Raw genomic sequence first — 14959 nt, 5'->3', positions numbered from 1 at the left:
ACCAGGGATGGTATTATGATCTCGATTATGAGTACGCCCACAATTGCTCTTCATCCGCCTTGACGCCCCGTGCCATCCATCCCCTTTAGGTTCAAACCCGGGGTCTTGAGGCGCACGTTTTGTTCGAGCGTGAACTTCTTTGCGGATTACGACGAAAATGATGAGAGGCCGTCAGAACAGGCCATCTTTTGGGACACGGGTCATTCCAAAGGGCGTTTGAAACAAATCGAGCTGACCATACGGCCGAAAGACACGAGTAAAGCTTCTATCTATTAGATTTGTCCATGATGAAGCTAAACAAAAAGTGTCCTTCCATTTTAGACTACAACGCCAGCATGACCAATTATTTCGAGAACTACCGAACTCGTTGGAAATCAACGAATACGGCACCGTCTATACGTAGGAAAAATCATAGTCCATCATTAATCAAATGAATTCGTAATTCAACTCATTGTTATTCATCAAGGTATAAGTGCAATAAAGGACTGGAACTGAGCGGTGGTCAAACCGAGGTGAAGTACACTTGTGGGTGGGACAGTCTATGGCAAGCCTCCCAAGATATTAGCAATTTTCAATGCGAATGTAATCCTTTCGATTTTTTTTTAAATATGCAATTTTGTTTCCGTTTTTAATTCACAATCGATTTTTTTTTCAGGGAAGAGGTGCACAGAACCGCCTTTGCTGGATCCAAGTAATAACATGGAAGTCAAAGATTGGAGATACGATGGTGTGCCTGTACAAGCAAATGTGAGATGTTCAGCCCTTTCTTTTGTCTCCAAAACAGGGCATTTTTTTCAAAATCTCCCCTTTTCAGGTGGTGACCATTGGTTGCAAACGAAACTGGAAAGATGACAACGGCCAGGACATAGACATCCAGGCATCTTGCCAAGCGGAAAAACAGATTTGACATACCTGCAACTGTCAACAACACGATGTGCCTCGAGAGTATGTGTCTTAACACGGACAGACAATGAAGGACCTGGATGGATTGCTTTTGAACATGATTTAATTTGCTCCCTCAGCTCAAACCTGCCAAGGATTACCGAATATTCCGCTCAATGGCACAGCCATCGTGACATCGCACGGCCAAAAGTTCGGTCCGATTTGCGATGACCAATCAGGGACGACGAGGACCTTTGAGGGGCTGCTCATTCATTCAAGCCAGCCAATCCAAAGTGGAAAACGGGAGAGTGAAATACACCTTCGAAATAACCAATAGCTTGAACGGCCAGTTGAAGATGATTGTTCCCATCATGACATTTTCATCACCAACAACGGCAGTGCCTTCGGTAAGATAAACGGAACTTAACGGTGGATTAAATAAAAGAAACGGTAGCTGTTGATTCCTAGACGAGCTTCACCTTATGTCAAGTCCAAAACTACATCTGAAACTAATCTTCTAAGCAACAGCAGGGTAGGGCAATTCCGTTTTGGACATTTTGTTCCAGAACTCTCTAAGATTGACCATTGAATACGCTGAGGTACGGTTGTCTAAACTTAAGTTGATGTTGAATGACCAACCACTCACTCAGTTGACGAAACGGTACAATGAGTGGTCTCAGCAGATCATAGTTTGGACCCTTTTTTGAACCAATTTATTGTACGTCACCTGAAATTCTCATCCGGATGTAGCAACCTTTTTTCGGAAAATGCGTTGGATTTTTAACAAATCTGGGCTTTCTCCTCACACAATTAAGGTAAAAACTGATATGGTCTATTTCTTTTGGAGGTTGAATCAAGAAAGTTATCTGAGTTATCAGACATGTCAAGAAATTGAAAAGAACAAACTTTTTTTCGAGCCAATCAGGCACACCATCAAATAAACACATATTTCTTCAATTAATTGGCAAAATACGGTATGTTGAGAATTGATATTGCACGTATTGGTGGATATAAACGTATCCACCAGAAAAAACAGAATTCGGTTAGGAATCGGTTATAAGATTGATTTGTACTTATGGTCCAGTTATACGACTCTAATTTTATCACATAAATTCGACGAAGTAGCAATTCACAGCTCACAGACCAACCCTCTTGCCGTTTACACGTCCCAAGTAGTTTTCCTTGGCAGTTATTTTTTGTTCCCGATGAAGGGGTTAGTGTTGCTAAAAACTTAATAAGGAAGAGATCGAGGGGTGCAAGAACCAGTAAAAAATGAGTTAGTGGAAGAATAAAGCACTGATTCCAATCAATAGCAATGAGTTTAATCGTCAGTAATGCTTTTAATCATAACAATCTATTGTATTCGTTGTCGCCTTGTGGATTTCAGCTGTACCAAGTGGATGAGTTGAGTGGGCCTGGGATTGGTGGAAACATTTATCCAAAATAAATTACTATGTAAGGAATTATGAACCTGATTCAAAACCGATTCGAATCGAAAATACCATTCATGTGATGCTAGATCAATGTGGATGAGTGATTACATCTCTTTTTCGAACTGTTCCATTTGTTTTAAATAGTGCAAAAAATGGATTTCAAGGAGTCGTTGTATTCGCTTCTCGTCTCGTAGGGCGACCAAATTTGGCTTGTTGAAATTCTTCTCGGTGGATTGTTTTTTACGTTTTGATGCTGAAATTCCCATTTTAGCTTTCTAATTTAATTTCATTTTCTTTTTAAGCTTTTGAATTGACAAATTTAACCCCAAAGAAAACAGCCAACTTGCTCTCTTACTCATTGAAATTGTCTCGGTTTGGTCACGCTCGATCGTGCTTGGAGCGATTTTTTTCGACGAAGCGACAAACTCTCTCACAGATCGCGGAAAGTTGGAGCAAGCTCGAGTCTAAACTGTGAGAGTGTGAGGCTTCAGTTGTGCTGTGAGTCGAAGTTTTATCGACACATTGTGAGAAAATATGTGTCGTGTAACTGGACCATCATATCGAAATGCTTTCGCGTGCTTTTTAAACGTGCCTATTTGCCAATGTCATGGATAGACACTCAGTAACAGGTGTCGTGAGCTTTTTAAAAAGCTGCTGAAAGACTGGAGGCACATCACAATTAGGAGGTGTTTTCCCCAAAGGCAAATCTCCCATTGTAGTTTTCTGCAAGTTAATCTTCCCAGATCAAAGTGGTGAAGAATAGGAACAGACGCAACCCCAGGTGCATGGTCAGGTCCTTGGCAGCATACGGCTGCGGGTTGCGGGTTCATTCGGATCGGTCCGTCCCAACACGGGACTTCCGGCCGTCTCAACACAGGGCTACAGACCATCCCACAAGGGGTCACGAGGCCGTCCCACATGCTCACACCAGGATAACACAGATAGGGACTTCAAAGTGTCGGACTTCACCATGAGGAAATCAATATCTTATGACCTTAGCATCAAGAAAGACCTGTTGTGTTACGTCGCAATGTATCCCCAACACAGAAGGCGACCAGGACTGATGGTGCCAAGGCCTTTTGAATTGGGTCATTCACATCCGGGCACTGAGCATATATTGAATGATGCAGTCTCTAATCGGCAAAATGATTGCAATTTATCATCTGCTTCAGTAAAGGAAGTTCTGGTGGAGATCCGAGTTGCCGAAAAACACAAGAATCCGGCCAAGTAATGGTCCTTGGCATCAACTCATCAGATGGCTGAATCTGTTGACCCATCTTTAAATCTGCCAAGGGAAAATCAATGCAGTTGTGCGTAGCAGGAGCTTCTCCAAACTTGGTCCTACTGTGGCTAATGCGTCAGGAACCCGAAGGCAGAAACTCGCCAACTTTTGGCCTCAGACCTCCTGAAACCCCTCATACCCTGACCTTAACACATTCCATTATTCATTCTGGCAGCCAAAAAGCCCACACCACCTGAGAACCTGATTTTTTCTAATTTGAGAGAATAGGAGAAGAATGCGAACTGGGATTTGATGTGAGCTGGAGGAGAAAAGAATCAAACAAAACATTCAACTGCAAAGAAGGTGAGAAGAGGACCTAGAAACTGAGAGAGGGAGAAAAAATCGTGAGTCGGAAACTTGTTCATGGAATGGAACAGGAATCGTGATAACAGGGAAAACACGATGGATCCTTTTTATTGTCGCGGGTATTGACAAGTCAGAATTGTTTTGAATCCACAAAGAAGTAAAGCATTTCCACATTCATTGGCAGGGTCTATTTGAAGACCGAAATTGAACCCCACGATTCCTCAAAGTCCACACAAAGTAAAACCAAAATCAATCGATCCAAAATGGTTGGAAATTTGTTCTGTCTGCATAGATTCCACATGCCATATGCTCTAAAAGTGAGATGTAACTAACTTAAAGAGAATAAAGAGGAAAGGAAGGAGCGATGAAAAAACACGCTGATTGAGTCGTACGGCACTCGGCTTAGCTGAATTTCACTCGCGAATGAATTTGCATCTCATGAGCCCCGAGGATCAATAGTGACGAAAAGTCACGTTGAACAGATGATTCCTCCACCTACTTGACTCATTTCAGTCAACTGAATCAGTTGGGTTAGAACACCATGTCTATTGTCTGACCAGCACTTTCCATGTGACAAAGCCATACTCAGTTGGGCAGATCTTGCAGAGGATGGATAATTGCTCACAATCAAGTCGAACTTCGAGACGCAAGTACTCGTACGAAAGGAGAGCGGGTGGGTCGATGTACAACATCAGCCATAGGAGTGGCTTTCGGGGCCTAGGAAAACTGGAAAGAAAGAGATATTCTTTGGGATTGAACGACGCCTCCAAAGGACATGAAGTAGGAGCATATTCGTCGGATGGGAGCCTCTAATCTACAAGGAACATTATTGGCGGTTGAGAATATCTTTTCCACAAGGAACATCATTGGTGGGTGAGAAAATCTGTCCAAGAGGAACATCAACATCGGGTGGCCGTATACTCGATAACGTATTCACCATTACATTCAACGGTCCGGAAATGGGACAGACATTAGTGCAAATTTCATTTATGTGTTAGAGTCTTCGACATCCCTCATGTGTTCTGACATATTTGGAATAGGCTTAAGATTGAACGCAAAAGTTAGGGGTTTGCGGTCTGTTAGATTATGAAAGAGATCTCCGCGGAATCCTAAAAATCCCTTCAACCTTTACTCTTCGATTGTTATCCTGAAAGGAGATGCCTCGGCGTCAAGTCTTTGAAGGGACCGTCGGAATATCTGGCCGAAGACGTCTCTGATGATTCTTCAACTTTTGCCACATTCATTAGCTTCTGGCAACCAGCCTAACCAAGACGCCAAGGAAGTGGATCACAAGGTACTTCAGGGTGGGGCAGAAGGCCCCTCGGAGAAGTGGACGAGTAACAAAAGAAAAGCGTGCCTAGGGGCTCCCCAGGGCTCGCTGATGTTTAAACACCTGAAAGATAAAGTGTCAAGGCATTAGTGATGTCTGGCTTGGTTCATATTCTATCTCACAGCATGACCATGCACTTTCGATGATAACATTTATACTCTTCATTTAAATTTCTTTTCCCCCTACCGCTTATTTTACCATTACTGGACGCCAATCTCGCTCGATCTGAGGGAAGAAGTGTTGCATTCTAGCTCTTTGTTCCAAGACCCGACAGACAACTAATTCTGCAGAGAACAATAAACCAATGCAATGTATATATATATATATGTAGTCTCATTGCGTAAACACTTCATCTATGGTTCTGGTTCTGTAGTGTCTATAATACAGCCTGTGAAAACCAGCAGAGTTTTAGCATCATTTCTAAAACAATCTTCAAAATATGCATCCTTCTCTGAATTTGCTCTTCAATTACAGCTCAGTATTTCATCAGGAGAAGTGCTTCTAAGGGGGCAAACGAAAATGTCATCGCCATAAAGCTGCCAGTTGATCTACCCTCTAGTCAAAAACGAATGTGACATTCGAGCTGGACTTTGACGAGGACGGATTCTATTCCATCTGCATAGAGGACATGACTTGCCCGACGTGCTCAAGCGATGGAGAATGTCAAAAACTTAGTGTTGATGCAGAACAAGTATTGACGAATGTAAGGGATTTTCCGTTCAATTTCCAATCATGAGTATTCGAGAAGCGAAAAACAACTTAGGGCTCTCATAATTTCCAAGCATGATTCAAGTGCGTCGGTCCATAACGACCTGAACCGCTAATTTGACCTTACTTTCAGGGGAGCTTCTTTAAAAAAGTGCTGCACTATAACGTGAATAGCCAAATCCAATACGATGTGGAGCGCCCAAAGGGTTCGATTTAACTCCCCCCGTTGAAACCCAAAATCTCACGTGCGCCTGGGACGGCAATTGGACTCTCACGCTACACTTCCAGCTTGCATTTCTGTAAGTTCCAGACTAAATGACACCACTAAAGCCAGCTAAGCACGGACTGCACTTTTTCTAGGGACACATTGCACGGACCCACCCCACTGCTCCAGAAATTTAGAATCATCGATTGGGATGGCAACCGATCCCATTTGGCCACAACACACTTACCAGTGCGAAAAAGCAATGAGGTTTCAGATCTCTGGACAAGAGAGAGATAATTAAATCATGTTCAAAAGCAATCCATCCAGGGTCCTTCATTGTCTGTCCGTGTTAAGACACATACTCTCGAGGCACATCGTGTTGTTGACAGTTGCAGGTATGTCAAATCTGTTTTCCAACTTGGCAAGATGCCTGGATGTCTATGTCCTGACCGTTGTCATCTTTCCAATTTCGTTTGCACCCAATGGTCACCACCTGAAAAGGGGAGATTTTGAAAAAAGTGCCCTGTTTTGGAGACAAAAGAAAGGGCTGAACATCTCACATTTGCTTGTACAGGCACACCATCGTATCTCCAATCTTTGACTTCCATCTTATTACTTGGATCCAGCAAAGGCGGTTCTGTGCACCTCTTCCCTGAAAAAAAAAATCGATTGTGAATTAGAAACGGGAAACAAAATTGCATATTTAAAAAAATCAAAAAAGGATTACATTCACATTGCAAATTGCTAATATCTTGGGAGGCTTGCCATAGACTGTCCCACCCACAAGTGTAATTCACTTCGGTTTGACCACCGCTCAGTTCCAGTCCTTTATTGCACTTATACCTTGAGGAATAACAATGAGTTGAATTACGAATTCATTTTGATTAATGATGGACTATGATTTTTTCCTACGTATAGACGGTGCCGTATTCGTTGCTTTCCAACGAGTTCCGGTAGTTCTCGAAATAATTGGTCATGCTGGCGTTGTAGTCTAAAATGGAAGGACACTTTTGTGTTAGCTTCATCATGGACAAATCTAATATATAGAGGCTTTTACTCGTGTCTTTCGGCCGTATGGTCAGCTCGATTTGTTTCAAACGCCTTTGGAATGAGCCCCGTGTCCCAAAAGATGGCCTGTTCTGACGGCCTCTCATCATTCTCGTCGTAATCCGCAAAAGAGGTTCACGCTCGAACAAAACGTGCGCCTCAAGACCCCGGGTTTGAACCTAAAAGGGATAGATGGCACGGGGCGTCAAGGCGGATGAAGAGCAATTGTAGGCCTACTCATAATCGAGATCATAATACCATCCTGGTGCTCCATGCAATTCCGTACAGGGTGATGGGCCCGGGTCGAATTCCGCGCCATTCACGAATTGCATGGCATCCCCGGGATCGCCAACGGATTGGGATGGGTCGAAATCGTCCACTGACAATCGGTAGCGGGACGACGAGCTTTCGATAGTGAATGTATTGTACACGGCCCGCCTATATTTGTCATCCCTATCCACCATTTCGACGCGTAGCTGATAAGGCTCGGTGGACAACAATCTGCGCGAACGGAAGCCACTGTCGTTAGAGTGCCGCTATGAATATTCGTCATAATTTGCCTTTGCGTTTTGGCAAACCAGCCACATAAAAGCTTCACTAACTACCGGGGAAATAACGAATTACTGTTCATCAGGGCTGCCAAATAATGCACTTATTTCGTCATAAAATGCTATTACAAAAGCAAAAAAAGACAAAAAGTGCTGCAGATATTTCTAGCTCCATTTACTCTTTTTAGAAGCGCCAGTAGAAAAATAATAAAAACAACAAAGACATGGTAAGCTAAAGTTGAAGAGCATGGTAAAAAGGGTGATAATCTTTATTAAAAGAAGACGTCCCGCACTACTGTATAGTGTTCCAGGTCTATTTTACTCATGGTAATCTATGGGATCAGATCATTATGCTCTCGAGATAGGGTCGACCTTGACGCATTAGCCGGAGTAAGACCGGCCACAAAAGGGTTGGTATGGCTAACTTCAAGTTCAAACATACGAGTTTCATGAGCATGTAAAACCTCTGGTTCTGGGTAAGCAAAAGCTGTCGCCTTGAATGGCGGACGTGCCGTTTTTCCTTCTCCGACCTGATTATGGTTTTAAAAGGTTTTAAGTGATCGAATAGTTCCTACCTGTGATACCAGTGAGTGGGCCACGCCCTCGAACAATGGCCCACCATGAATCTGTGATAACCCGGTTCAGTGCACCTCCCCTTCCAATCCTTTCTCTTCCCATATTCCCCGGCCCACGTCTTTTTCAAGACGTGAGCTTCAAGCCCTTCAACCCTCTTCCATTTCCCAATCATCCTTCCCTTTCCCACCCCCACCCTCCCTCAACTTGAGGTCCTGGAGCTATCCATTAAAACCAGGAACTGCAGTGGCCCAAGGCATTTCGCAAGCATTCAAAGAGTCCTCCTTGGTGCAGAGGCGAAGAGGAGGACTCAAGACCCCGTGGTTCAGCTCCTAACATCGAGAGCTGAGGGGTCAAATGCTCCAAAAATTGCGAGGCGCCAAAACGAGCCAAACACCAGAGACTTGGGAGCAATATGCGATAGCAAGAATTGCATGTCCCAAGTCTCTGAGGAGTGCCGAGTCAGCCCACCAAAGGTTGGAAGTGGAGAGTCTGCTCTCTTAATCGGCCTGTCCAGGATGGCGGGCTTGTACAAACGTGCCAAAAACCCGCCATCAACTCGGAGATTCCAGTGAGTAAATTCCTCCTCCACTGTCAAAAACTGCTTGCATCAACATAGGAAACAATAGTGGAGGAGGTCCAGGGCTGTCCAGAAGAACATCATCCCCTTTTGCAGCCCTTCACAGAACTCCAGATGGACGTGGCCTTCAAGAAGATGAAGAGTAAAGCCCCCCTCAACATCTGGGGTCTCTCCTTTCCAACTTTCACTTCTCCGAATCCAAGCCCAGCCACTCCTCCATGATCTTTTCAGCCTCGCCCTCCATTCTTCCTTCTTCCAACCAGCGTGGATGGAGTCAGCCATCATCTTCATCCATACTAAGGGGCCCAGGGACATTCCAAACAACCATCGGACCATCGCCCTGGAGAATCCCTTCTTGAAGATGACGTCCACCCTACTAGCTACCCGCTTCTCCGGATTGGCCTAGGATAGGAATCTCCTTCCCCAGTTCCAATTCAGTTTCCGGAGAAGCCGCTCAACCACCACGGCAGCCACTCTCTATGAAATTGTGAATTCCAACATCAACAACATGAGGAGAGTGTTCGGATGCTTTGTGAATTTTTTCAAAGCATTCGACAGGGGGGACCGAACGCGGTTATTCCCAAACTCCAACTGTGGGGAGTTTCCGCGTTCAATCTGTGTCCTGCTGTCCAACATCTAAGCGGGACTCAGATGCTCCATTCGTTCTGGTGAGGACCTATCCCCCTGCTACTTCACTTCCACTGGCCTTCCGCAGGGGGATCCACTATCGCCAATATTTTTCAATCTTTATGTATCCGACCTGCCTAAAGCCCTCACACACCAAGGCCCCACCATCAACCATTTTCCTGTTCAATATATTCAATATGCAGACGACCTGGTTCTCTTGGCTAATTCAGCCGTGGAATTGCAAAATGCCATCAATGCACTCCACGGTTATTGCCAAGAGAACGGCCTTCAAGTCAACACCATCAAGACGAAGGCCATGGTTTTCCATAAAGGTCGTCTGCCTCCCGCCTCCTTCCATATTAACAATAGTCCGATTGAAATCGTCAATAATTTTAACTATGTCGGTTTCACCTTCTCCACCCAATTCTCATTCACCAATCACCTCAAATCCACAATAATAAGGCCAGGGCCAGGGCCAGGATCGGATACATATGCAATAGACTTCCCATGAAGAATCTTCCCCCTCCAATTGTCCTTCAACTCTTCCGGATCTACGTCACCCCAATTTTTCTCTACGGCCTACACCTTTGGCTTCCCAACTCCGCCCAATCCGCCCTCAAATCCGCCGATCCCACCTACACCAAGTTCCTCAAGCGATACCTCTGCGTGCCCCAATATGCCCTATAATGCATGGACGCATTTTCTATGTGAAACCGAGCCCCTCACCATCGGGCTGGCAAGTTTAGTGTCCACACAGTGATGGGAACCTAACCTTTCCGGAGGAGATGTCCGGACACAAGTTATCCTTTCCGGTCAAGGACTTATTAACACCTGATTGTCCCTGGCCCGACATCCCTTCGGAGTATGGGCGGTCACGTACGTACCTTTGTCCGGCTCCCAGCCAAATGCCATCAACGACGGGAGCTGACAAAGGATCTGTTCAATTTGGCCCATCCATTCTACTGCAATAACCATGGTTTTCATCATTCACCTATACCCACCTGTCTTGGTAATGTCTGTAACTCCTCTCTTCCTTTTTTTCATGTGCATTGATCCTATTCTAGTCATCTCTACTGTCATATCGTTCTAGTCCACTATTTTATCATATGAACCATTTTATTCTTTTAATCTCGTTGTTAAATCTGCACACGATGTTTATACTAATAGTTTGAGACATTTTACACTGACATGACCAAGAGTCACAAATAAACGTTGTTATATGTTTTCACCAGGACCTGGGCAAATTTAAGAAGACATGACATAGATAGTCAATGATGTTACAGAGGCCAAGCTGCAACACAATAACGTGAGTTGAAAGAAATACAAAGTGAAATTGATAGGCTTGTAGGAAGTCATATCGGCTCGAATTTATAAGAAAAGAAGGGACCAAGAAAATGATACAGAAAGAAAAACATGAAAAACAGAGCAAAGCAAATATTTAAGGTATTAATTTGTTATGTTTACTAGAAAATGCGAAACGACTTTAGGAATGGGAGGAAAATTAATAAGTTAAGAATTGTATTTGGTTTATGGAGTGTTCTGATGAGATCAAGCGGCTGATAATCGTAATAAAAGAGAAAAATAAAAAATCATTTCTTAGGTTTTTGTTGACATACATAGCAATTCTTGAGTTTGCAAGGAGCAATGGAGTACATCTGTAAGAGATAATCTCTAATTGTTTGGGTGAATTTAATTCTGGTTAGATCGATGTCTGGAGGGTTGAAATTGTTCCACTGGTTGGGAAAAGCAAAGTTTGGTAGTCTTTGTAAAAGCCCCGACTTGGCAACTGGAGTAATTGATCTCCAACCGCCAAGGCGAGGATTATTTTTCCATTTGAAAATATTGATACATAGTGAAATTTCTTGCCTTGGATTACATTCTTTGCAGCACTTAGTAAAGCCAGTGAAAACCCAGACCCCCAAAAATGCTGAAATGTTCGACCTGAGGATTTAATCGTCCATTTGATCATGGTGCACAGCAGTAAATAAACAGGTTCCAAACAAGGAACAGGAAGTTAAGAAGGAAGCACATGCGGACCCAAATGACAATAATAGGACAAAAAATGTAAAAAGTATTGACAAAAAGTCAAAAAAGGGTCGAGAAAGTGAAAAAATGCTAAAAATTTTGGAAACTTGGCTCCCAGAAATATATTGGGTCAAAAAGACCAAAAAAAAGTTAAAAACATTTCCAGGTTTTAACTGTTTTGCGAGGTCTAATTATCAGTTTAGAAAGAAATACTGACATTAGTGCTCCCAAGCTTTTGAGACGGAGCAATGAATATTCTGAAAAGGAGCGGCCCGAAAATGGAGCCCTGGGAAACACCTGACTTGACATCATACATGTCACTTTGGGATCCCTCGACCTTAACCAATTGCTTCCTACCACAAACAAAACTTTTGGCTCTCAAGCCCCTCAATGACCTACTCTATATGGAAGAGGTTGTAGACCTGGGGTATTAATAGAGGGAGTCAACTCAACAAGTATCTTTATTCGTAGAGAGAAAGACGGAACATGTGGTCGAGGCAAAAGGTGGATCGAGAGTCCCTAGAACCTGTTTCTTTGAGTCATAGATCGGAGACCGTCTGGGGAGAAGGAAGGATTGGAAGGAGTAAAAGTAGAATCATACCACTATACATATATTCAACCACTTAGGTTGTTGCGCTAAAATGCAGTCAAAGTAAACCCATGCTGACCGAGAGGAAGGACTTCGTGATCTTCTCAAATACATGAGCAATACTCGGATTGTGGGAAATTGGCCTATAGTTATTGAGGAGCGATTTATCTTCCCTTTAGAAATTGGAACAACATGAGCTAGCTTCAAAGAGGATAGGAACTTGGCATGATCCAAAATGGAATGCATTAAGTGCGAGAAGATAGGACCAAGCGAGCACTTGTAAGCATCTCATCAGGAACTGAGTAGTCGTACTTTCAGGGCCTGGAGAACTTGAAAGCAGCTAAATATAATGAAAAGTTCAGTGAGCATATCAGTTGAAAGTTGGCAAAGCTTTTCAAACACGTCGTTGGATATTTCGCACGTTTAGTCCAGAGATAGTATCACGATGCTAACTCTGTACAGGCCGATCGTTCGGCCACCTCTTGAATATGCTTCACCCATTTGGGCTCCAATGAGTTCAGCAGGTTTGCAAAAGGTCGAACAAGGCCAAGGATGTTTCAACAAGGAATATCACAAGAATGAGAGAGCTCTCGTATTGGGAGAGGCTAGAAATGCTGGAACTGTACAGGTGTCAGAGAAGGTACGAAAGGTATATCATACTGTACGTTTTCAAAAGCATTCATGAGCTTTGTCCCAACCCAGGATTTAGGGTCAATTCTACCTGGCCGAGTGGCTTAACGTGCGTTTTGAGAGCACCTTCAAGGCCTCGAAGATCCAGGCTAGTTAAAACAATGAAGTCCACCTCTCTTCTTTCTCGGGCTCCTTCATTGTTCATTTTGCTGCCTCAAATTATTTTCGCGGGAATGTGTGCACCAGGGGGGCCAGATCCAGTATCATGAACAAGTTTCTGATCAAAAGTCCTGACCAACCCCTATATTCAGGGCTAGCTAACCTGATTCGGAAATCCTAATCTGCTTTTGGATCAGACATTATATTGGAACCGTAAAAAATAATAACGGTAGGGAAATTCCCAAAAATATTTTGAAGCAGAAGTATCTATTAACCACTGGTCAGGAATTTTCTAGTTTTTAAAATATTTTTCTTAAATTTCATGTATAAATAGTTTTTTTAGCAAAGAAATTGGTTTGATTGTTCCAATGTGCCTGACAAAATATCCTAAAATTGAATATCTCTAAGAACTAATATCCAGCGTCAATATTATTTCAGCTTGAAAAAATCCTATGAATTAGTCTTTTTCTATTACACTGTAACTTAGATTGAATTCAGTCATTGGATGGTTCTTTCACGATGTAATTGGCCATGACAAGGAATTCTTTAACGTTTCTGTCCATGTTTGGTAAGGAAGTATAAGAAATAATCTTAAAAACAGGGAAACGAAACAAGATCCGCTCTGGATGGAATGGTTGTTGTTTGGGTCGTCCGGGCCGGTTTTGGAGCGTCATGCTTGAAGCTTGAAATCTCTTTGTGTTCGCTCATATACGTAAGGGACGAAAGATTTACCTCAAATCCTGGCTCAAAAGTTCGGACAGAAAGTGAGTTGTTTATTTCCATGTGCGTTTAAACAAATTTCAATAACATTTTTTTTGGAGTTGACCACTTAACACTCAAAGGAAGTCTCAAGAAAGAGAAAAGCCATCAACAAAAATAAAAGCAACTCCATATGACTCACAGACGGTCTCACTTACGTGTGGACGTTGTCCAATCCCAAAAATAGATCCCTGTAACGCTTAAGGTATGGCTGGCTCAAATTCACAGATAAAAGGTTTTTCTGTAGGTGACGAAACAGAGCCTTTTGAGCTGCACTTTGTGGTTGCTGATTTGTGACTCAAATATTACCGAAAACATGTCGTTAACATCCTGGGGATGAAAGCGCCGGAGAATGGGTGTCCATTGGCTTTCACGGCAGAGCACATCCGCCACATTTTCCGGATTGAGTCCGCCCGTAATATCCAAATTATAAATAGAGGATCCTTGAGATCCATAGCCATGAGCTGGGCGCAATCTTTCACCGGAGGGTAAGGCACTAGCAGAAAATTTAACGCGTTTTAAGTCTTCTTTCCGAAATCTTTTACTTCTTATAGAATTCAATAATTATACAACAAACTCTGTGGTCAACATTTTTTTTCATGTCATTGACTAACTTTTTAAAATCAATTCTGTTGAGGGGATAACCCGAATTGGTGAGCCGCTCGTCTCATAAGCGGACCAAGAATGAGTACTTACAAAAATGTTCCTGGCTAATATACAGGTTTGTAAGCAAATTGAATAATTTGTTTTTTTTTTACTATTTCAAACGAAGTCAGTCACATTTCAAATCCTTCTTGACAAACGTTAAAAACGACCGTTGTAAAGCAGTGAGGCGAAACTTTGTACATCTCGATCAGTTAATTGATTGACACAAAATAGGACGGGAAAAAAGGATTCTTAAGACTTCATGAACACACTGTTTTTTTTGAATCCAAACTTCCGTCCCTTTTTGCCCCAGATTGCCCACCACTATTTGAAGGTAATTCATGTAAACTTAGTTCCCACAAATATTCGCAGTGAGTACAGTGGATTTAATCCGGTAGCAGGATTTAGGTCAGTAGCGTATTTCAATCAATGAAACGAAAAAGGTATTATTAGTTGGAGGGAGTGGGCCTATTGAACAACGCGTCTTAACCGAGTAGGCCGTGCTCGATGTCATGGGTTCCGTGGTAAGGGTTCGTTCAACCCCACGTCTCACCTAACCATATAATGTAATAAACATGGACGCCTTCAATGGCAGCCCCTCCCTTGGAGACAGCTACCCCATGTACTGGTG

The 14959-nt window shown here is 43.0% G+C and overlaps 1 protein-coding gene and 1 long non-coding RNA gene across 2 annotated transcripts in view; one reads left to right on the top strand and one right to left on the bottom strand.

Moving 5' to 3' along the window:
• Nucleotides 1-117: 117 nt before the first annotated feature.
• Nucleotides 118-5931, top strand: LOC131886734 (uncharacterized). The gene is made up of 7 exons (XR_009373945.1): nt 118-256; nt 322-399; nt 467-582; nt 656-747; nt 815-945; nt 1023-1289; nt 5708-5931. It is a non-coding gene; the product is annotated as an uncharacterized LOC131886734 (long non-coding RNA).
• A 577-nt stretch (nt 5932-6508) lies between these two features.
• The window catches only part of LOC131887205 (uncharacterized), a 20135-nt gene continuing 11684 nt past the window's right edge, over nt 6509-14959 (bottom strand). The window contains exons 8-13 of the mRNA XM_059235754.1: nt 7452-7694; nt 7204-7372; nt 7059-7137; nt 6874-6989; nt 6707-6798; nt 6509-6639 (exon numbers count right to left, since the gene is read on the bottom strand). Of these exons, the coding sequence (XP_059091737.1) occupies nt 7300-7372; nt 7452-7694 (316 nt within the window). The 3' untranslated portion in view covers nt 6509-6639; nt 6707-6798; nt 6874-6989; nt 7059-7137; nt 7204-7299. The remainder of the gene's footprint in view (nt 6640-6706; nt 6799-6873; nt 6990-7058; nt 7138-7203; nt 7373-7451; nt 7695-14959) is intronic.

Source organism: Tigriopus californicus, chromosome 9 (genome assembly GCF_007210705.1).
Source record: "Tigriopus californicus strain San Diego chromosome 9, Tcal_SD_v2.1, whole genome shotgun sequence".
Taxonomy (NCBI): domain Eukaryota; kingdom Metazoa; phylum Arthropoda; class Copepoda; order Harpacticoida; family Harpacticidae; genus Tigriopus; species Tigriopus californicus.
The sequence above is the reverse complement of the archived record's forward strand: the minus strand, read 5'-3'. Positions and strand labels throughout refer to the sequence as shown.